The following is a 23,302-nucleotide window of genomic DNA, read 5'->3' as shown; positions in this document are numbered from 1 at the left end:
AAAGCATTCAAAAACAATAACAATAAAGATTTAAGTATCAGGCGTGACATTTAAAGCAGACGCTTTGATGCTCCACCTGAGAGTAAATCTGTAAGTATCAGAGCACAAAGAGGACTCAAATGCAGAGCTCACACAGTTTTAATCAGCAGAAGGGATTCCTGGCAGTACAGCACAACTGAACAAGTCCAAAACTAACTAAATACACTCTCACAAGGTGTTACTGAGAGCAGGTTCACAGTACTCAACTGAGGCCCTGTCCACACGTAGCCGGGGATCTGCCAAAACGTAGATATTTTCCTACGTTTTGGCCTGTCATCCACACGAAAACGGAGTTTTTTCACACGAAAACGGATCTTTTTAAAAACTCCGGCCAAAGTGAAGATCTGCGTTTTCTCCGTTTTGGGTGTCTGCGTGTGGACGGACAAAACCGGAGTTTTAAGGTCCGCAACGTCACTTTCCGCGACAAAAAAATGCTGACATCACGTGTACGACCTGTGTTTACACTAGCCGACATGGAAGCCTTCAGAGCTGCGCTCTGTCACTACCCGATCCATCAATTGTCCAAGCGCTTTCTGCTTGTTTGTTTTTGCAAGAGGAATTACTGCTCCTTGCGGAAGACCACAAACGAAGGACGAGGTTAAGAACGGGGGAAGTACTGCCGCCTACAGGTCTGGCATGTCCTTGACAACGTATTTATCTGGGTACGTGTGGACAGAGTTTTTTTTTTAAACGCGGTGGTGTGGATGCAAGTTTTTGGAGGGGCGGATATTCGTTTTTAAAAAACCCCGGCTACATGTGGACTAGGCCTAAAGAAGACAAACTGGCAAAGGAAACTGTTGCAAAGACGCTTAAATGGAGAAGCCAGGACCCAGGTGCAAGACATGAGGCAGATTAGTGAGGAGCCTCATGTCGTGAAGCTGCCTGTAATGAGACAGGAAGTGAATGCACAAAATAAAACAGGAAGTACCAAAAATACAATAAAACCAGAAACAAGACTGCAAAGCACTCAACCTGCAGAATTACCCATGACAGTAAGGCTTGTTACCAGCATTCAGACATCAATTCTGTTTGCTTCACAGCCAGGACACGGTTAAAAAAAATAAAATAAAGGAAATGACCAAATTCTAAAGATGTTTAGAGACACAAATTGTTTTGCAGAAAATAAGCAATAAAGCCAAAATATAAAAACATGAAATATTCCAACCCCACCGGGATTTGAACCAATATTAGCACATGTCAAACAGATGTTTTCACCTCTAGACTACCATTGAAATACAGAAACCAACTGGCCTAAGATGCTACTGAAGGTGTCAATGAAACAAAGTGTTTTATCCCCAGGTATAAATTCAGGTTGATGAAAATGACTCATATTTAAGATAAATGACACCTCAATAGTGCCAATGGTAATATTTTAATCATACATTGTGACTCACTTTGTTATCGAAGGTTTAAAATAGCTTGATACGTATCTATTTGTGTGTTTTTGTTGCCTCTGAAGTATTTTTGCTGTTTTATGCATGAACTGTTTCACTTCATCTGTGATGTTTGGATGTGATTGGTCAGACCAGGTTGAAGATGTGATCAACAGAATGTTTCAGTTTTTTAAAATAGTTTTTTTAAACAACAAACCATGTTTTTTTTTTACTTATTTGCTTGTAGTGTTTCTCTCTTTCTCTCTTTCACTTTGTCTATCCCTTTCCTTCTTGCTTCAGTTCAGGCAGAAAATGAGCAGAATCCAGTCATCGACCAGAGCAGTCACTGCTCTACAACCTCACTTGTAAAGGCAAGATAATGTAAATTGTGAATTACCCCCTCAGTAGGGTTGCAGGAGCAAATTGGAGCACCTGAAGGAAACCCATGCATGCATAAGGAGAGTACACTAACTCTGTGCAGAAAGGCCAACTCCAGGATTCAAACCTGCAACATTTTCACTACAAGGCAACTGCACCATTATGCAGCCCTAACTTGATAACTGTCAGAACACAGGAGTAAGAATTCTCTTTCTTTCTTTGCTTTTGCATTTTCTTTAGGGACTTTTTGTATCCATGTTCTATTATTGATTTTCCTGTTAGTTCAGAAAGCTTCCACACCTCCTGACCTACCAAAGCAAAGGAAAGAGAACGTCACACCCAACCCTATGAACTAATCTCTGCTTACTGTATATTTTTCCAAACACATATAGGGAGGAATTTTTTACCCAGTAACAAGAAAATTCACTGGAATTGAATTGATATTCACCCCACAATCTTTTCCTTTTCCACTGTGCTCCCTAAATAGGTTACTGCTCAAGCATTCTCACACAAGGGAGCACTAACTCCCCCATGAGTGTTTTCTCCTCAGAGCTAACTCTGTCTGCAAAGAGAGCCCCCGTTGTATGTGAAAAAGTAAAAAAAAAGTGGAGAGGAGCATAGCTGGTATTGTCTAGAAGTAGGTCAAAATGACCATGGCTGCAACAGTTTTGGCCAGAGATGAAGGTGTGTGTGTGTGGGTGGGGGTGGGGGTGGGGGGGGGGGGGGGGGTTGAACCTACTTAATGAATGGGGAGTAATGAGGAACAGTGATTAATGACACACATGGGACTCTCGGCGGTAGAACAAAGGAACTGCTAACATTTAAGCTGCACCTGTGACCGCTGAGAACATGAAGAGATGAGCACATAAAAAGAAGTGTGTGAGAATCTCATTAGAGACATGAAGAACAACCAACACCAAAGAAAGTATAGAAGACTTGTAATATACTTTTTAACAATTTAGTGATTCAATCTATTCACCTTAATATGCTTCATGCTTCTCCCTTCTACTGGTTGAAGGCAAGCCCCCACAATGCGGCTCTAATAATGGTCCCAACCCGGAAGTACCAAAATTGCAGTTCCACCCTCATCCACTAGGGGCTGGTGTCAGAAGCGAGCAAATCCTCATTGACTCCCATGTTAAAAATGCCAATTTCACAGCAGAAATAAACATGTTTACAGCCTGGTACCAGAACATGTTTTTTGTCTAAATTATCTAGTTTATACTCATGACAACTATGAGGGGGGTGAATTTTTTTCTCACTCTTCTGTTTAAGTGTGTTGAAAGCCTAAAATTCTGTATAATTAATGAGCATCAGACCCACGTGACCACAGAGCTAGCTCCGTGGAAAGGCCTCAGTACAGCCTCGTTCTCTCCTGGAAACTGTGTGGGGATTTTGAGTCTCTGTGCTTGTGAATTCTGTTTTGGATATTATTTGTGCAATTGTTGGACAAAATGACTGACTGTGGTATTAATTGCACTAATAGAGCATCCAAGGAGTCTCCACTTCATTTTTTTCGGTAAGTTAAAATCTATATTTGTATTTTATGTCACTGCCGCCTTTAAACTAGCTGAGTTTACCGAAGTAGCTAGCTAACTATCATTTTAGCATGTAGCATGTACTTCTTAACCATGAAATTTAAATGTAAAATACGGTAAAATAATTAATAGGGCATATTTCGATGGGTAAAAGGGCAAACCCCAGTGCATTTAAGATAAAAATGGGTTGAAATATGACGGAGCGCTTGGGAGGGACACTTCTGTGTTCCATTGTTCCATCCGGTACTCCGCTGTGGTCAGGCCGGGCAGCCTGACCGATGCGGCGGCTAGCTTCTGCGCGGGCTGACCGCTCGTATAGCTCTCGGACTCTGAGACAGATCTGACCGTGGGGGAAACCGGAGTACCCGGAGGAAACCCACGCATGCATGGGGAGAACACGCAACTCCACGCAGAAAGGCCGCAGCCGAGTTTCAAACCTGCAACTTTCATGCTGCGAGGCAACAGTGCTAACAACTGTGACACCATGCAGCCATTGGTGCCCGAATGTTGTTCCTAACATCAGACACTGGTCCTCCATGTAGATATCCACCATATAGATCAGGTGAGGGGCTGTTTCAGGAGTTCTGGTCTGCTTCTGGTCCAGCTGCTTCTTTAGGTGTTGCTATGATCGTCCATTAAGAGGTCTGTTTATAGGTTCATCATCCATTTTTGTCTGACGTTCCCTAATCCCAGCCTCTAATCCCATTCCAGCAGCTGTTTTCCTGGTTGAGACTGCAGGTGTTCTGTGGCAGTGAGTGAATCCTCACATTAAGGAGGTTAAATCATCCAGACTGGAGGCTCAGAGCATGTAAACACAAGGTGTTTCCACAGGGATGCTATAGATTTGTTAAGGGTTAATGTTCCTTAATCCCTTCAAAGGCTTTGTCACAATCTAGACAGCCTCTCCAAAGTGTTGGGAAGGGAACGCCGTGATGTTTCCTTCACTCAGAGTCATATAGACAGCATGATGGTTTGTGTGATCCGTGCGGTTTCACTTACACCCCTTTAATGATCAGGCTGTTTTTATTATTTTTATCAGCTGATAGCAGTTAAAATTATGGTTAAAAAAAACTTTTATCTGTTTTTGATAACTTAATGCCCAGGAAGAGCATCTTCTCTAGACATTAAATATAACCCAAATGTTTTATTATGAGCAGATCTGATGAAGGTGTAGACAAGCAGTCTGCAAAGTAAAACTTGTTTAGAGTCCAAACTCTCACTAAAGCTTTTGAAAAGAAAAAATGGTTGAATTTTGAGAAATATCCACAGCAGGGGAGCGAGACCTCTGAAAAATGTATATTTTCTCTGAATTCATAGAATAATGTGAGGATTCTGGGAAAAGTTGGGATTCTGAGATTAAAACGTAAATCTATCTAATCATAATTCTGCCAGTTTTTGTGTCCTTCTGCTGTGGAAAGTCGTGCAACATGAAGATACTGAGAAGATGCTTAAAACCTGTATTTTTATTCCATCCATAAATAAAATCATGAGCTATTTTTTTAATCCAAATTTGATCCAAAGGGCCATCGTTGGTTCCACACCCGTTCTAGAACATTCCTCTAATCTTAAAGTCATCATCAGTTTCTTCCTTTTAACAAATATTTATTTGTTAAAATATTTAATATTTATAACTGGAATATTTGTTCCTCCCTTTCCCACTGCAGTTAGTCCTGTCCTGCAACCCTGTTTTTGCAGCTTGGTGAAGCCAACCATCACTAACCTGGGGTGGTTTTGGACCCAGAGATGCGGATGGACTCCCACATTAGCCAGGTGGTTAGATCCTGCTTTTCCCGGCTTCGCCAGCTACCAAAGATGAAGTCCATCCTGAAAGGCGTGTCATATTTTCTCCCCAAGCCGGACCTGACCACAGATATACTGCAGCTCGGTGAGTTGGTAGATAGTGCTTGATGTTAGAAGTCTGTATGCCATCAGATAAACTGGCTCTTTTTTTTGGGGGGGTGAGGCTTATATTGCAGTACGCACGAGTCAGTAATTTCCGGTAAGTATTTTAAAGCCATATACTTAATTAGTTCTTTGTATGACGTTTTCCTCTAGGTGATCCAGAGAGGCTTGACCTTTGGGTGAGCAACCAAAGAAGAGAGTGCTGGACTCCCAATTCATTCTCCCACTTGTGCAGTGAACACTTTGAGAGTCATCACTTCACCACGGACGCCAGGGTACAAACACATTACTTCATATTTTGGTTGAGATTTAAAAAATTGAAGCATTAGCTGTATAACATACCGACGTTACATTGCTGTGTACCTAGAAGAAAATCTTCCCCACCCTTGAATTGTGTGACTAGGGCTGTTTAGATGGGAAACAATCATGTTATTAATTTCCATCTAATTCTATGGTTAATTACTCAGAGAAACAATTTAATTTTTGGACAGTCTTTAATGAGTAACTTTATGTATTTGGATGAATGACAAATATTCATGTTAAGCTAAAACGTTAGGCATTTGGGGGAAAAAACAAAATAATAAACATTATACAGATGTCAAATAAATCAAACTATAATTAAACTATATATTTTCAAAGTCTCGATTCTGGATAAAATCCAGCATGAAGCTGGATGAGAAGCATGAATCGGGCTTAAGATCAACCCTCCTATATTCATGAAACCTAAGAAGTCCAATTGCCTTCTTTAAAAATCCATTTGATGTCATACTGAACAACTGTTGTATTTGATTCTAATTTTAATGATTCTGTTTCAGGTGGAAATGCTGTGTGAATCCTGTGTCCTGTGGCCCATGACCTGTGTCAGCCCGGTTCTGGATGTGACCTTGCTGAGTTCTCTGTAGCAAGGTTTTCTGGCGCTTGTGGCCGTTCCAGAGTGCACTTGATCCTTGGCGGTCTAACACTTCATATCCCAGCACACGCACGAACACATGCTTGTCGATGTTTGTTGTTCATGATGTTTGTGGTTCATGGTTTACATGTTTATAGTTGTTCATCCCACGTTTTCTTGATGACTCTTAGAAATGTTTCTTCACAGGTGCAGCTGCTGGTTGCTGTTTTTATGTTGGTTTCCTAGTTGTATTAATTTTTCTATTATTTACTTGTTTATCCTCTATCAGCAGTCTTTATTCCAGATTGGTTCAGCGTTTACATGCTGATGTGGCGATACATAACCCAAAACAATATTACTCAAGGGGAACCTCGTACACATTAAGGCTCCTCTTGATAGAGCAAATCTGTTCAGCACATTCTGACAGACAGACCACCATTCTTCTGTCATGTTGCTGTACAGGACATTTTTAGTTTTTCTATTTAAAAATAAGAAGTGTTTCATTTAAAGAGCAATACTTTCACGTTATCATTTTCCCACACTTTCTGTTTACCTGTATTTTGTTGTTTTTCAATAAAGAATGACAAATTATTTAAGTTTGGTTTTTGTTGCACACAAATATCTACAAAGCTAATGTTTACTACACTCTGTTTATTTTAGTAAGATTTTTAAACCAAGTAAAGTTAGTAAAGAACACATTTCTATTGGCTGCTAAGAAACTGTTGGGATTTAAAATGTTCCTGTTGTACAAATAACTTGTAAATGATTATTCCTCACTTTGTAGTCTTAACCAAAGAAATTCCATTAATTGAGCAAAAACATTTATTTTTTACACTACATTTATAAAACAACAGGGCACAAAGTGTTGACACATTAAAAAAAAAACGTAAAATATTAAAAGGTTGTCTCCGACGGTCTCTGCAGCTCTCTGGGCACCACGCCTCACGTAGCTGTCTCCAATGATCCAAATGGCTATGGAGAAAAAATAACAGGTTTGTCATAATTGTTTAAAGTACAAAACCATACATGAAGTGGTCAAGACAGGTATGTGGAACTTACACTTGCTGCTTTGTGTAGCTGATGTTGGAGACACACAGGCTGCCATGGTGACCTTTAAACAGATCTAAGAAGAAAATTTAATAAAAGAATGAAACTTAAAAACTCCCAGATCTCATGTCATATTTACTAATCAGCTATGGCTGATTTATTGTTTGGATCACAGTGAGTTACACTAATTCTAATATATTTTTATTTCTATTACACATACATACTTTTTAACTGTTATTTTCACATAACTGTTATCAGGCTCTCTTGTTCTGGTTCTCATGATAATTCCCTACCTAACCCTACCCAAGAATGACTTCCCCTGTAACGCTGGGAGGGTTTCAAACACCGCCAGCATCTGTTGGAGCCTGTGGCGGGGTGCTGAGGGCCAGCTCCAGCCCAGGAATGAGCTCCCCTCGCCGGCCGGGAGGGTTTGAAACACCGCCATCCTCTCCTCTGCTGGCTGGAGACCATGGTGTGCTGTTGTTCTTTCTGTTATGGTTACCGGTGCTTGTCTTGCGATGTGAAACGCTTGGTCTCAGATTTTGTAAAAAAAATAAATAAAACGTCCCCCCAAAATACGACTTAAATATATTTTCTCTTCTTCATTATACATTTAATGGCTGGTGCGACTCAGGAGCGATAGCCCGGAGAATACGGTACTGAAAACTTGCTCAAAGCAAAATGTTTTCATTACGGAAATAAATTATAAACTTACCGATTTAATACTTTTTTAATCCAGGTACTTTTCACGAACAGGCGCCGAAAACCTCCACCTAGACTTCGTGTTAGGTTCAGCTTCATGGGTGTTCCACAGTTAGCTCCGGTAGGGTTGAAGCTAGGTGGCTACATCCGTTAGCTCGGCTCCCACCTCTGCGTTAGCTTTGGGTTATTCAGGGTTAGCTCGTAGCTAGTTCGCCCGGGTGTCGTCACTCGATCCCAGCCTTACAGCCCCACCCTCAGCTCCTCCTCTCTTCCCTTTTATGGAATTGTCTGGGCTGGAAGGAACCTGTGACACGGTCAAAATGGCGGTGGTGGCCACCTCCCATTATAGACAAAAAATGTGTTATTGGAGCCTATGGAATCGTTTTGTCCAGTATGTACAGTCTATGGTTGAAGGTGAAATTAAAACTCTCGGAAACCCCCTTACGTAGCCTGCTGTGGCTAGCGCTAACAAATAGCTAATGTGAGCCAACTGATAATAAATAGGCCACAAAGCAAAAAGATCCACACTGTTGAACAAAATTATTATTACTTACAAGCCCAGCAGCATGATTGTCTAGCCTCCTTCAGCTAACTCAAACTAGTGTAGGATGCTGTGATGTTTTAGCTCACTGCTTTGTCTCCTAAGACATCACTCTCCTACTTTTACATCAAGACTCTGCCTTGATGCCAACAGAAAAGCAAACGTCTTCTTTCTTCTTGTGTTTGTCATTGATGATCAGCAAACGGAAAAAGCTAACTGCTCAGAAAACAACTAGCAGCTGTAATGCAGGTGCAAGAGAGCCCCCTAGAACACCTACCCTCTCCACACACCTGTTAAGTTTAGTATCTGACCAACAGAGGGCTGCAGAATGGTGTCAAATATGAAACTGGTCAAGTTTCTAACCCAACAATCACTGAGATCAATGTTAAAGCTCTAGCTTAAAGTAAAAAAAAAAGTATTTTATGTTACTTTAAAGATACAATGTGTAGTATTTACCATAAGTCTCTGGCAATATCCATCGAAATGTTGTTGAAAATGAATTCAGTGATGAAAAATATTGGCAGCTTTGCAACATATAACCATAAAAATCAAGTCTAAAATACTTGGAAGGGGGTCTAAGTCTCTGGGTGACACCATATCAGATACCTGGTTTTCTTCTACGGAAGCCTGCGAGGACAAAATGCATTTACTGATTTGTAACGAGCGGTCAAAACTTTCACCATTCATAAATGTTTTTACACATTTACCTCTTCACTTGTTAGCAGTGGTGAAAGGGAGTAAGATGTGCTCGTCATTTTGCTGAAGGCTAAACAATCTGATGAAGTACTCGTTCAAAAATTGCACTGCTAGGCATTTCTGACCCTAATGGCCAATAAAAATCGTCAATTCAAACAGGCAGCCTGTTGATTAGTCAGAGGAAAAATCTGCAAAATAATAATGGATTCTCATGCATCTTGTGCTCGCCCAGACAACTTCAATTAGTGGGGTGGGCTCCACTAAGTGAGAAACACTGCCTTAAGTTCAAAAAAGGTGGTTTCTAAACTCAAAACCTACCATTAAGCCCCTTGTGTTGCTCTTGCTCGTGGACCAGGCAAGATGGCGCCCATGAGTGGTTGTGAGTTTGCTAGGCTCCTGATCTTTTTTTGGTTATTTGGTGTTTTTTATTGTTTCTTCTTTATCTGGTGCCAAGTCCCTGCTAACATATGATCGAGACTTACTGTTGTCGATCAGGTCCGTGATGATCAACCTCCAGAACTCCGATACCGGACCCGCTTTCCCACCGCCTATGGAAACTGGCGTTAACCCAGGTCTCGGCCCTCTGTTACCTGTCGGCCTGCCGCTGCCCCGGAGGCCATGGAAGAGGAAACGGGGAAGAGAGCTGGCTTCTTCGTTCAGCTTCGAAAGATCCTGAGAGGCGAAGCTCTTCCTGATCGCTGCTCCGCGGCTGTGTTGTGGCGGATCCAACAGAAACTTAACGGAGTTGGGCTGATCTCGCTGCTCAATGGAGCCCCTGATGCAGGACGCTACCTGAAGGCGTGGGAGACAAAGAACCTCCGCGGGCGTAGCCCGGAGTCGCTACGTAGCTTAGCCCGCCAGCTGCCCGCTATTATGGAGCCCGCGGCACACACATCGCCAGATTCCTCCGCGAAAATGACGTTAATTAGCGCGCGCTCCATCGCCAACAACTCTCACATCCTCAACGATCTGTTCCGTACCAAAAAATTAAACTTTTTGTGGATTTCTGAGTCGTGGCAGAGCGAAAATGACATCACTCATCTCTGTGAACTCTGTCCTCAAGACTGCTCTTTCTTCTCTGCCCCACGAACCACAGGCCACGGTGGAGGAACAGCTGTTATCTTTAAGAAACACTTTTCGTGCCAAATTATATCCTCAAACTCCTACAGCTCATTCGAGATGTTCATGATTAAAATTGGTCGAGTTCAACCAATTTATGGAATTCTGGTCTATCGCCCACCTGGATCTACTTCATCCTTCCTGTCTGACTTTCAGGATCTCCTATCTTCAACTATTAAACTAGACAGGATAATCATTGTTGGAGATTTCAACATCCACGCTGAGGATCTATCTAACAGCTCCACTAGGGAGTTCCTAAACATGATGAACTCTTTTAACTTCTCTCAACACGTGTCTGGTCCCACTCACAGAGCAGGCCACACCCTGGATCTGGTCTTTTCCTACGGACTTCTTGTTGATAAGCTGCAGATACATGATGTTGTGTTCAGTGACCATAAGTCAGTTTCTTTTCATATTAACTTAAATTCTGAATCTCTTTTACCAGACTCTGCTAAGCAACGACGTATTATCAACAGTTCTACCATTTTAAATTTCTCCTCCCTCTTTGACTTTGTACCTCCTTCCTCTGATGACGTAGAGCTCCTTACCAACTCATTTAATGATCACTGCCTCAAAATTCTAGATCAGGTCGCCCCTTACAAAACCAGCCGCAGTTCCAGTGCCTCCAGTTCACCCTGGCTGAACAACCAGATTCTTGAACTTAGACACTCCTACAGAAAAGCGGAACGACGGTGGAAGAGGACAGGTCTGGTTGTTCATCGCGAATATTTTAAAGAACTTCTCGAGTAATACAACGAAGCTGTAGAAAATGCCAGGTCTTCTTTCTTCAGCAACCTCATATGTCAAAATAAGAATAATCCTAAGGTTTTGTTTGATACCATCTCCAGCATCGTGTCTTCTCCTCCGCAGCAGGCTCAGCTATCTTCAGCTGATAACTGTAACACCTTTCTCCACTTTTTTGCAAACAAGGTGTTGAATCTGAGATCCAGCATTCCACCAGACCCCCCCCCCCCAAGAGGGGAGGCCCCTCAGTGCTCCGAGTCTTTCACCTCCTTCTCCCCAATTACACTAAATGATTTAACCTCAGTAATCAGTCAGATGAAACTCTCATCATGCTCATCAGGTATCTTAACTCCCTCTGTTTTATGGGCTCGACACACGGGAGGCGACATCGCCTCTCCTCCATTCATTTTCAATGAGACATGTGCGACAAAGCGATAATCGAGGGTCTCCCTCCTACTAAGCGAAACGCGAAAAACGTGCGTGTGAAATTTGCTCTCGTGCACGTGCCGTGCACGGACGACCCAGCGACACAATCTCAGAAAGTTGAAACATTTTCAACTTTTCATCGCTGTCGCTCAGACGAGGACCAATCAACGGAGGTTTCATTCACTGACCAATGAGCGGACAGGATGCTCCGTACATCTCCGAGCAAACATGAAGGAGAAGTTGATTATTATTATGTTTTATAGTAAAATCAGAAGTAAGATTTCACATAACTCTAGCAGCACCTTGTGAAACATCATATCTACAGCTTTATTACCTCTGAACCGCTTAAATAACCTTAATTCCCTCCAACCTGACACAGCCAAATAAAACAACGGAAATTTCGATTTCGCCATGGAACAGAACGCGTAGACGGCTTTGCCGCTGGCCGCTGCCGCGGATCGCCTCCCGTGTGTCAGGTAATAAAATCAACGGCGACAAATTTCGCTGATCGCGGTCATTTGTCGCCTCCCGTGTGTCAAGCCCATTAGTCGGGTCCCTTGCCTCTATCAGTCCATCTCTGTTGACTATAATCAACAGCTCACTGAGCCAAGGCTGTGTTCCATCTTACATTAAAAATGCAGTGGTGACTCCTCTCTTAAAGAAACCCAACCTTGACGCCAGCTCCACCAATAACTTTAGGCCCATTTCTAAGCTACCTTTCATCAGCAAAGTACTTGAGAAGGTTGTTGAAACCCAACTCAGGTCCTGGTTTTCTAAGTCAAAGATCTCTGACCCCTTCCAATCTGGCATTCTGAAGCAGCACTCAACTGAGACTGCTCTAGTAAGGGTGCATAATGACCTCCTGATGACTGCTGATGCTGGGAAATGCTTTGTCATGGTCCTGCTTGACCTCAGTGCAGCTTTTGACACTGTAGACCACAACGTTCTACTAAACAGGTTAAAGGCCCTGGCTGGGATTTCAGGTTCTGCTCTAGACTGGCTCTCTTCTTATCTCACTAACAGAACATTCACAGTGAAGTCAGAAACCTTCTCCTCAGACACTGCCTCTCTAACATGCGGGGTCCCACAAGGTTCATTTCCAGGGCCTCTACTATTTGCATTCTATATTCTTCCACTAGCTGGCATCATTCAGTCTTTCCCAGACATCTCCTACCACGTCTATGCTGACGATATGCAGCTCTATATGTCCTTTATGCCACACCAGTTGGACAGGCTGGCCACCCTTGTGCTCTGCCTGACCCAGATCATTAACTGGCTGTCCAGCAACTTTCTTGTCCTCAATGCTAACAAGACAGAGACCCTGATCTCTGCACCCCCGGAACTTCAGCCAGAAATCTAGCAGGAAATTGCCTCCTTTTGCCCATCAGCCAAGGCTAACATTAGAAACCTGGGAGTTATTTTTGATCCAGCTTTAAGTTTAGACTCACACGTCAAAACCATCTCCCGCTCTTGTTTCTTCCAACCAAGAAACATTTCAAAAGTCCGTAAACTGATTTCTACTGCAGATCTGGAAAAAATCATCCATGCCTTTGTGTCATCACGCTTAGACTACTGTAACGCTCTTTTTACTGGTCTCAGCAAAACCTCCCTCTCACGCCTTCAAGCCATCCAAAATGCAGCAGCCAGCCTCCTAACCAAATCCAGCAGACAAGCTCACATCACTCCAGTTTTACAGTCCCTCCACTGGCTCCCGGTAGAATATAGAATACAGTTTAAAGTTTTAGTCCTGACCTATAGAGCTCTTAACAACCAGGCTCCAAGCTACCTATCTGAGCTTTTATCCCCACACACCACCTCTCGGAACCTCAGATCCACATCTGAAAACCTCCTGGCTGTTCCTCGAACCAGACTGAAAACCAAAGGGGACAGGGCCTTTCAGACTATTGCCCCCAGAATTTGGAACAGTCTGCCTTCAAATCTCCGTCTCTCTAACACTGTAGGGGTCTTTAAAAATCATCTAAAAACTCACCTCTTCCTCCAGGCTTTCCCTCCCTAAATGTTCTAAAAGATGGTTTTGTTCGGGTTCACACCTTCACTTTGTTTATACTCATGATTTTAGTTTCTACGTTTATCACTGCTATTGTTTTTCTGATGTATTTATTGGTTGGAGGTATTTGCCCTGATGATATAGATCTTCGTCTCCCCTCCTCCTGCTTCACCTGGTGTGAGGGGTTGTGCCTTGGTCTGCCTGAGTGTTCGTGGCAACCGGGTCTGGGGGTTTAAGATTTTGGCATCTGCCTGGTAGATCCCGGTGGCTGCCTGGTGGGGTCTGGGTCCCTGGGCTATGCTGGGTCCCCGGCGGGGGTGGTCGCCCCTGGGTCCCGGGTCGCTGGGTCCCGGGCTCGGCCGGCTAGGGGGTGGGAGGCTGCGGGCGGGCCTGTTGGCTTGCCGCTGATATCTCCCGGGACTCTGCCGGCTGCTGGTTGTGGCCCCCCGGAGCGATCCTCTGTGCCTCTCGAGGGGGGCGGGGGCCTTTCTGGTTGCAGTCTCCTTGGGGTTCCTGTGTTCTGGGGCAGCGCCTGGATCTCTGGGACTTGGAGCTCCCCACGTCTCCTACGCATCTTTGGGGGGCGGATCTGTGGTCCCTCACACTCTCTGTTGGACGCTCCTATAGAGCTCCGGGAGTTGACGTCACTTCTCCCGGCATGCAACAGTTCAAATCGAAACGGCGCCATATTGGCATGCAGAAGCCGGCAGCTGGACTATTTGTTATTGTCAGAAAACTCAATCAAACGGGAAATATGGTAGATTCCTGTTGTGCCCCAGGATGCAGAACAGACGCGGACGACATAAGGAATGAGCCATCTACAGGATTCCCCAAGATCCGGAGCGCCGCAAACGTTGGATCATTGTAATAAAACACGCTAGTGACCGGGCAAAAATGAAGCTGTGGGATCCCGAGAGTAAAGGTTTTTGCTTACGCAGCGACCGCTTCATATCAGGTACTTAAACCAACGTTTCCTCAACCTTGTATGGTATTTATTTTAAATGCTTTTATTACGATTCTTAGTGGGCTTCCTAAACTTATTTTGGCGTGGCTTTTTCTGTCTTATTACTCATAGCAGCAAGTAAACATCACGTAAAACGTTGCCTCGTGAGTTCTGCGTGCTGCCGTTTACGTGTTTTATGATCACAGCAATTAACCGGCTAAGCTGTATTTAATTTTTAAGCAATGGTTGATCAATTGTCAGATCACACATAAAAAGCACTTTGGATTGCTATTATCTGTGTCACCGAGACTACTTACGTGTAAATCTGTTATTTGTCCGTCCATCCATCCATTTTCATCCGCGTATGTGGAGTCGGGTTGTGGGGGCAGTAGCGTGACTTCCCTCTCCCCAGCCGCCGGAGCCAGCTCCTCCGGGTAAATCCCAAGGGGTTCCCCGGTCAGGTCCGGTGTTGTGCCGGTAAGAGGCCCGCTCCGACAGCTTCTGGCGTCGGAGCGGGCAGTAGAGTCGAGAGTCCCAGACCTTCTCCCCAGCTCCTCCGGCCGGGGGAATCCCAAGGGGTTCCCCCGGCCAGGTCCGGTGTTGTGCCGGTAAGAAGTCTGCTCCGACAGCTTCTGGCGTTTTTAAAAAGTATCCCAGGGGCACGGTAAGGGTCGGAGATGTTCAGTCTATTTAATTTCTGACTATATAAAACAATTTCTTCTGTTTTAAAGTGTGAAGTAAACTCCGACGAAGTAAAATCCAAGCGGATCCCGTTCATGTTCATGGTTACATCCGTGTTTGTTTACCTTTTTTGCATGCCAAAATGGCGTCCACTAACTGAGAGTCACGTGGGGTCCGGAGCTCTATAGAGAAACCTTACATAAACAAGCGCGTGTGCACACACAGGTGCTCACATGGTGCTCTCAAAAGTATGGACTTGGGAACGTTAAACACAGGTCTTAAGACTATGGTGGGCACTAAATGCACTGTGATTTATTATCGTGATTCTTCAGTTAAGCAATGTTGATTAGATATTTCCTCATCAAGTTGACGCAGTGATAGCTAGATCTTGTTGTATTGTTGTTGTGTCCCTTTTTTTGTCCTTTTGCCTTTTTTGTCTCTTTCTGCAGGTCTAGAAGCAGACTCTTGTTTATTATGGTTTATTTTTGTGGACCCTGTGTGTTGCTACTTCTGTTAAGTGTGCATATATTTCAGTTATTTAGTTTTGTAATAAACAGTTAGACATGCATTTTAGTCATTTAAATCCATTTATTGATTTATATATTATCATTATTTGTGTATGTGGGATCTGAATTGTCTTGCATATTTTTACAAAAAAGTAACCCAATAGTTACTTTATCTAGTAATTACTTACTTTTAAAATATTGTAAGCCAGTTAGAAACTCAGTAGCTATGACTAATTACTTTCTTCGAAGGGTTAGGGTTTGTCATGTTCCTGGGCAGAGGTGAGTCACACCTTCTCCTCTCACCAGACTCTAAGCTAATTCTCCACAGGTGAGGAGCAGGGGGAGCGGCAGCTGCAGGAGATTTCCCAATCAGGGACGCGGGTTCAAAAGGAGGATGGAGACACATCACCTTGCCGGATGATTGCATCAGTTTAGGTAGCACTAGCTTTTGACCTTGATCAAGTTTGTTCGTGTTTTTGACTCGTGTTTGACCATTGGATTTATGACCTCGGATTGTGTTTTTGGATTACGATTTGGATTATCCCTCACGCCTGGTTTTTGTTCCACTCAGGATCCTCTCCTCATCTCCTCACCCTCGCTGTCTTCATTCCCTGGATAACACACATCACGTCCCATCCTCCTCCGCTGCTCCTATTTGGCTTCCCTCTGCTACCTCGCCTCTCCTGGACTTCTCACCCTCTGCCCAACATCCTTCCTGGCTTCCTCTCATCAACCTGAGCACTTCAGAGACTCGAGCCGTATTGCTCATCCCACAGGACTTCCCTGTGCGGTTTCAGTTCCCGTTTTTATAATAAAGACGTTTTACTTTACTACTTTGGACTACGTGTGTTGATTCTGCATGTCTTGGGTTAGACACTTACCTCGAGTCATGACAGGGTTATGGTGGTTCATGACCCACAGTGGGGTCGTGACCCCAGCTTTGTTAACCATTGATCTCATCCTTTCTATTCCCTGAGGTTGGACAAATCCACCCTCACATGAACAACTCATGACTTGAGCTTTAACATGATTTAAGCCAAACTGCTGAGGTAATGTGTGTAAAAACAACGTTAATCTTTCCTGCTTTCATTCAAATCCAGCGTTTAACATGTCACCAGACGCTGCTGTTTAAAATCTTTTGATCATCAGTGAATGCATGAGCTGCTGTAAAAGCAGCAGCAGTGTAGTGATCTGGGTCATTTAGGTGCCAAAGAGACTAAATATCAGCAAAGATTTAAGGATTTAGGATTCAGGAGAAATATTTTAAGTTCTTCTCTGACTACTTCCATCGTTTAGCGTTGAGACAGACATTTATAATAATTGTTTGCAAAGTTGTTGCTTTTAAAGAGAGTTCCTTTTGAGCAAATGACCTTAAACCTCAATGAACTTTAGAACTAAGCTCAAATATATCTACGGGGACACCTAAGGACGATTCCTCTAGTCACCGAATTGTTAATTAAATGATTTCATCTGTATTCATCGTTGGGTTTGTAGAACAGAAGGAGTAGAATATCCTGTCGGTGTTTAAGGCCCGAGAAGCAGCAGGCCGCTTTGTTCCCTGGAAAGCAAAACCTTTGATTAGAGACGTTCCAATTTGCCACAATTGAGCAAAGCACAATTTTTCAATAAAGAAAAAGTCATTTTACAACCTCAGCTGTACGTCATGCAGATGTATAAAAATGTTAGCGACACAGGCCAATTTCCTGCAGAAGGGCTGCTTTTATTTCTGACACTTTAATTGCGGAGAACTCAGAATACCTCGGTGATTTTGACCTCAGTATGAATTTGATGGATGAGCCTGGTAAAGAAAATTGGTGGTTTACTGAGGCTAGGATAAAAAATAAGGTTAGAACCCAAACCTACCTTGCCTCAGATTAGGAAACCAGAACTAAACCAATCTAAAAATCGTGCATACACAAGTCAGTCATTGGTTTGAAGCATTTATTAGAGTAAAACTAATACTGGCTTTCCTTTTGTATTGGTGAGCTGCACCAGTTTTATGGTGTCAGAATCCCGCCAAAACTCATCACAGTTCCAGCACAGGAAATATGGTGACTTCACATTAGTTTACATTTATTTAGCTGCTTTGTGCCCTTTGACACAGTGACAGTGTGCATAAATTGCCAAGGTCGTGTGCTAGCTTCTGATGTTTACATTACAGCAAAGAAGACAGAAGAAGGACGAAGAACGCTTTTCATTAGTTAATCAATAGGGCTGGGGGTAAACGATTATTTTTAAAACGATTATTCTGACGATTATTTTATCGAATAGTCGACTATTCTAATGACTATTTAGAAAATTAATCTAATGATTATTTTTCTATTGCACAATTAACAAAAACCAGAAAATCTCAAATAAATTCCTCAAAAAAATTGATAAATTGTTACTGTAAGAGAATAAACACTACAGGCCTTCCATTTTGTATAACACTGCTTTTATTGTGTTGCGGTTGGTTATGTTCTGGTGACGTGTAGAACTTGGGAGTGCAGGCTGCTGCCTGAGAGGTGGTAGAAGATGGAGTGTCTCCACGCTGCTTTGTTTTGGTCACTTATGTGCGTGAGGCGAGTGGTCTTACGGGTTAAACCAAACTCAAGGTGATATTTTACACTAAACCGAAAACCCACAACACTCTAAATGTAATAAAAGGGAGATCTACACCACAAAAAAGATGAACTCTAAACCAAAACGTAACAGCTTATCCCAACGCAAGAAGCTGTTAGCGAAGATGCTAACAGTAGCTTTACCAACGTTAAGTTCAAGTTACCAAGTTTAAATAAACCAAAAATACCCAGCAGCAAACAGACCAGCACGGAGGAGAGACTGCTACCACCAAAACAGCTCTCCTCATGTCTGAAAGAAGCTCCTTAATGAAGGGAGAAGCGCTCCCGGTGATGTTCTACATCTGCGGTAGACACGAAGCAGCGCATCTGACCCCGGAAGTTGTTGTCCGTTGCCGGGAGACGAAGGCGGGCAAAACAGGAAAATAATCTAGTAGTGGACGGACATTGTTCCGGGTCTTCGGTATTTGGCGGAGATGTTAGTGAAGGCGGAGAAGAGGGCGAACTAGAGGAAAAACGGGCAGATTCTTCCTCTATTTACAAACTCCTGGGGATGCAACAAGTGGGCGCGGTGCGTTGACTTCCGGATCTGACGTCGACAAATTTTTAGAATCGAGCCGTCGACTTCGTCGAGGCTTCGCTACAGCCCTATTAATCAAAGAACTTTATTTTTAATAAAGCTAATCAAAACAAATGTTGGTCAATAATAATCAGGTGACCGATCTGTGAAATCACAATGTTATGATTTATGTGTTTAATGAATCACAGGACTAACTGAGCTAGACATCCTGACTCACATAAGGTAAACACATGACACATTGTCACTTTTCCAATCAGAACTTCCGTTCTGTTGCGGGGCAGAGTTCTGATTCTCATAACGCTACACACACACCCCTTTCAGGGTCAATGTGGTCCACCTGGAGACCACTTGGTTGTTGAACAAACCATAGTTATGAAGCATCTTGACAATCGAGCAGGGTGCAATCCCACTGGAACAGCCAACTGTGGTGAGGTACGAACCCCACGCCGAAGAACAGTCTCGTATACTCCTCGGGAAGCACACAAGGCAGCAGGATATTAGGTATTCCCCATGGAAGCCATAATTGAAGCAACAGCAACTTTATATATCCACGGGCAATAATGTCAAGCAGGAGCAAAGCTTGTACGTATCCACGAGCAGGGAATTATTCCAAATTATTCCAAATAGTATATTGATCTTTGTAACATCACTTATCATAATCCAGCAAAAGGGAAGAGTAGTAGGCAGTAATCCCAGCGAGCGAGTTGTCCCAGCAGCCATGCCAGGACCACGGACGTCCAGGGCCAACGAGCCGGAGCAGCAACCAGGAGTAGTTAATTCCGATGACGAGTCACGGGTCCACCCCCAGGAAGCAGGATCCTCACGAGCTCAGCAGAGGAGAGAGAGCACAGTGCAGGCACTTCAATGTAGACACGACAAGATTGCGTTTCATGTCCTTAAACAAATAAAAACCTAACTCTATGAGTACCTGTTGTACTATGTGTAAGTTTTTACTGAATTACCCTTTAAGTGAAGAAATGGATGCAGCCCTCTCTGTGTGAGATGCAAAAAGGATGATGCGAAAAGCAGAAAATGAAAGAACCCTGTCTGGTATTAGTGAATCCTCACACGAAATACACGCTGACAGGATAGAGGCAAAATTGGTTATAGCCCTGTAAGGTAAATCAATGTGGAAAATCATAACGTTCACGTTTCAATCAACCTGTCGAAGACACTATAAAAAGCAGAAATGTAAATCAGTAGAGTTAGTAATCACTCTCATGTTAATGTACCCATAAGGAATTATGATTAGTAAAGATAAAAAAAATAATAATTTGGATAACAGTACTATGTGGCCTAACCCACTCACTGTTACCTGGCCGTTTACCTGACTCCAGGAGCCCACAGCATGTCCAACTCAACACACCCCAAGTCTGCTCGTGATGTATAACATGAAAGACAACCATGCACACTCACAAACAAACAAATTTGTGTAACCCGAGATCGACATCGTGGACCAACGAGGCGCATTTATCACCCCCCTTTCGAAGTCGTTAAATTGTTGTTGTTGGCATCGACCAAATCTGTGGAACCCTTGTGCAGTTTGATATGGTCCCTGTAGACCAGGGGTGTCAAATATGCGGCCCGCGGGCCGGTTCCGGCCCGCAAGCGGGTTCAATCCGGCCCGCGAGACGGTTGTGTAAACTTCATTTTCATACTTTACAATGTAGAGTGAAAATAAACTTATCTTTGTGAGCAAGTTTCCTCTGTAATGAGTATAAATAAAACAAAGCTGCGCTCAAGGCTCACACAAGAACTTGAATCACATCCTGAAGATGGCCGCCACTCAGGATGTGACTTCTGATGTTGATGTGCTGGTGAAAGCTAAAAGATGTTAAGTAAAATGAGTCAAATATACTTTAAGTGCTGCATGAAACTGATCTTACCATGTGATCTGTAAGCTCTGAATCACTAAGGAATGTTTTTTTTAATTTATTAATTTTTTTTTTTTTTCAAATTTTCAAGTACACTTCAGGTGTTGTACTTGTACTATTTTGGATACACTGTCCTCAGGCTCCAGCTTTTTTTATATTGATTGTTTTAAAACAAAGAAAACAATCTGAAGTTGTATTTAATTTACTGGTCCGGCCCACTTGGGACTAGATTTCCCTCAATGTGGCCCCTGAGCTAAAATGAGTTTGACACCCCTGCTGTAGACCCATTTGTAGACGGGCGCCTTGTTTTTGCAGGTAATCTTGATCTGATACACGACCGGAGAGAGCTTATCTGTTATCAGGTATGGACCCGACCATTTGGGCAAAAGTTTCTTAGCCAGCTTCCCCGAGTTCGCCTTATTGTTACCCGTTTTGGGAGCAAAAATGTAGTACCAGGCCTCATCGCCTACGTCGAGTTCGGAATGTGAGGCCTTCTTATCGTAATAAGATTTCCTGCCTTCAGCCGACTTCTCCAGAGATGCCTGTGCAAACGAGAATGCTGCAGGCAGGTGGGTTTTCAGGTCCTGTAAGTATTGTTCGCTCGTATAAGCCGGGACTGTTTCGGACTGAACCGACTGATACAGCAGGTGAAGCGGTAGGGTCATTTGTCTACCCGTCATCATTTCAAACGGGGAGACACCTGTAGACTCGTGAGGAGTAGCCCGTATGGCCATGAGGACCTACGGAAGCTTCACATCCCAGTCTCGGTGGTTAGCTGACACGTACTTCTTCAACACGCCGATAACCGTGCGGTTCACCCTTTCAACTTGTCCAGAAGACTGGGGGCGGTGGCTAATGTGGAACTTAGCCTTCACACCCAACAGTTCCCACAGATGTTTCATCACTTCAGAGGTGAAATGAGTACCCCTGTCCGAGTCGACCCGCGTGGGCAGACCGAAGCGGGCAAAAACGTGATTCATCAAGGGGATCGCTGTCGTCTTCGCCGAGTCATCAGGTGCTGGCAGACATTCAACCCATTTGGTGAATGCACAGGTGACCGTCAAGAAGTATTTATTTCCTCTGCTGGATCTGGTCAGAGGCCCCACCCAATCGAATTGCAAGTCCGACCATGGAGTGGTCGGCCCCCTTTCCTGTAGGGGAGCTCTGTGCGTAGGGTTGGACGGCTGAAACTGACAACAAACGAAGCAACGCTGGACGTGGTCCGAGATGTCGCGACGCATCCATGGCCAATAAGCTACCTGGCTCAGGGCACCGAACGTGGCCTTGACACCTCTGTGTCCGGCGGAGGGAGAGTCATGAGCCTGCGTGATCATCTCCCCCCTTAGTGGTTTTGGCGCGATGAGGACAGGCGGCAAAGGAGGCTTGGCGGCGTGCATCAGCAACCCTTCGACCATCCTCAGCGTGGCCCGAACGCGAAAGAGAGACCGAAGCTCAGGAACGGAGTCAAGCTCGATGGAAGTCGGTAGCTGGTTTTTCGGATCAGAAAGGTACCTGATCATCCTGCTCATAGTAGGGTCCTGGGATTGAAGACTGACAAGATCGTTAGCCGAAAAGACAGGCTGAACGGACACCGCACCGTTGGATGGTTCCGAGGTGGGCGCGTTAGCGGCCTGAGCTCGAGTCACGACACACACGCGGGGTGGACCAGATAGAGGCCACACACACCCTTTTAGCCACATGGGGTTGAAAACCCAGGGAGTACCATCGGCCGTGCCCCGTTTGGCCAGAGAGTCTGCGAGGTCATTCAACTCCTTATCTGGTCCGGGTGCACGAGAGTGTCCTTTGACTTTACGCCAGTAAACGTGCATGTCAAGTGCAGTCACCAGGGCGTCACATGCCATGAAGAGTTCCTGATGTTTGACGGGCTTCCGGTTAGCGGTCTGGAACCCGTTGCTCTTCCAAGACGGTAGATGACATATGAAACTGAGACGCGTGTAGTCCGAGTCAGTGCAAATCACCAGCTCACGGATGCCACGGTCCCTAGCGCGGCGTAGCACAATCAAGATCCCAGCTACTTCAGCAAACTGTGAGGTTTTTTCACCCAGAGAGTAACATTGGGATTCCCTCTGGTTAGCGTCTACCCAGACGACACCTATGCCTGCTCTAGGCGCAGGACCATGCCGAAAAGCGCTGCCATCGACGTACACGGTTGGCAAGTCCGCACAGAATGACTGGTCGAAGTAGTGGTGGTTGTGGTTTAGAAGAGTCTGAGGAGGGCTGGCTGGCAGGACTGACGCGATGCGAGCAGTGTTGGCACGCAGCCAAACCCATGCCAAGAGGGCTACGTCGGTTCTGGGCGTAGCGCACCTCAATGTCGAAGCTTTGAAGAGCCAGCAGCCATGACGCGATTCGCGCATTGGTCACAACACCATCTCTGATGCGCTGACTGTTAAGGAAGGTCACTGGCTGGTGCTGGGTCTCAATAATGATTTTCTGGCCGCCAATGTAGTTAGCAAAGTATTTAACTGCCCACATGTTGGAAAGCAAAGCCTTTTCACAGTCCGAGTACTTCAACTCAGGCCCAGACAAGAGCTTACTAGCATAGGCTACCACACGCCTGTCGCAGTCATGAACTTGGTAGAGACCAGCACTCAAACAGTGAGCCGAGAAACCAACCTCAAGGTGGAACTCCTTGTCACAATCGGGGAGCGCCAAGCACGGAGCCGAGCACAACGTGGCCTTCAGGTCATTCATTGCCTGTTGCTGCTGCTCTGCCCACTCAAATGTCACATCCTTC

The 23,302-nt window shown here is 44.3% G+C and overlaps 1 protein-coding gene across 1 annotated transcript; it reads right to left on the bottom strand.

Moving 5' to 3' along the window:
- Positions 1-3,070: 3,070 nt before the first annotated feature.
- Positions 3,071-21,275, bottom strand: LOC139069011 (proline-rich protein HaeIII subfamily 1-like). The gene is made up of 3 exons (XM_070549980.1): positions 7,882-21,275; positions 7,179-7,242; positions 3,071-7,091 (listed from the first exon to the last, which is right to left on the bottom strand). The coding sequence occupies exon 1, from the start codon at positions 14,088-14,090 to the stop codon at positions 13,698-13,700; it is 393 nt and encodes a 130-aa protein (XP_070406081.1). The 5' UTR covers positions 14,091-21,275; the 3' UTR covers positions 3,071-7,091; positions 7,179-7,242; positions 7,882-13,697.
- Positions 21,276-23,302: the final 2,027 nt, after the last annotated feature.

This window comes from Nothobranchius furzeri, chromosome 3 (genome assembly GCF_043380555.1).
Source record: "Nothobranchius furzeri strain GRZ-AD chromosome 3, NfurGRZ-RIMD1, whole genome shotgun sequence".
Taxonomy (NCBI): domain Eukaryota; kingdom Metazoa; phylum Chordata; class Actinopteri; order Cyprinodontiformes; family Nothobranchiidae; genus Nothobranchius; species Nothobranchius furzeri.
Note: the sequence above shows the minus strand (reverse complement) of the source record. Positions and strands in the feature narration are given on the sequence as shown.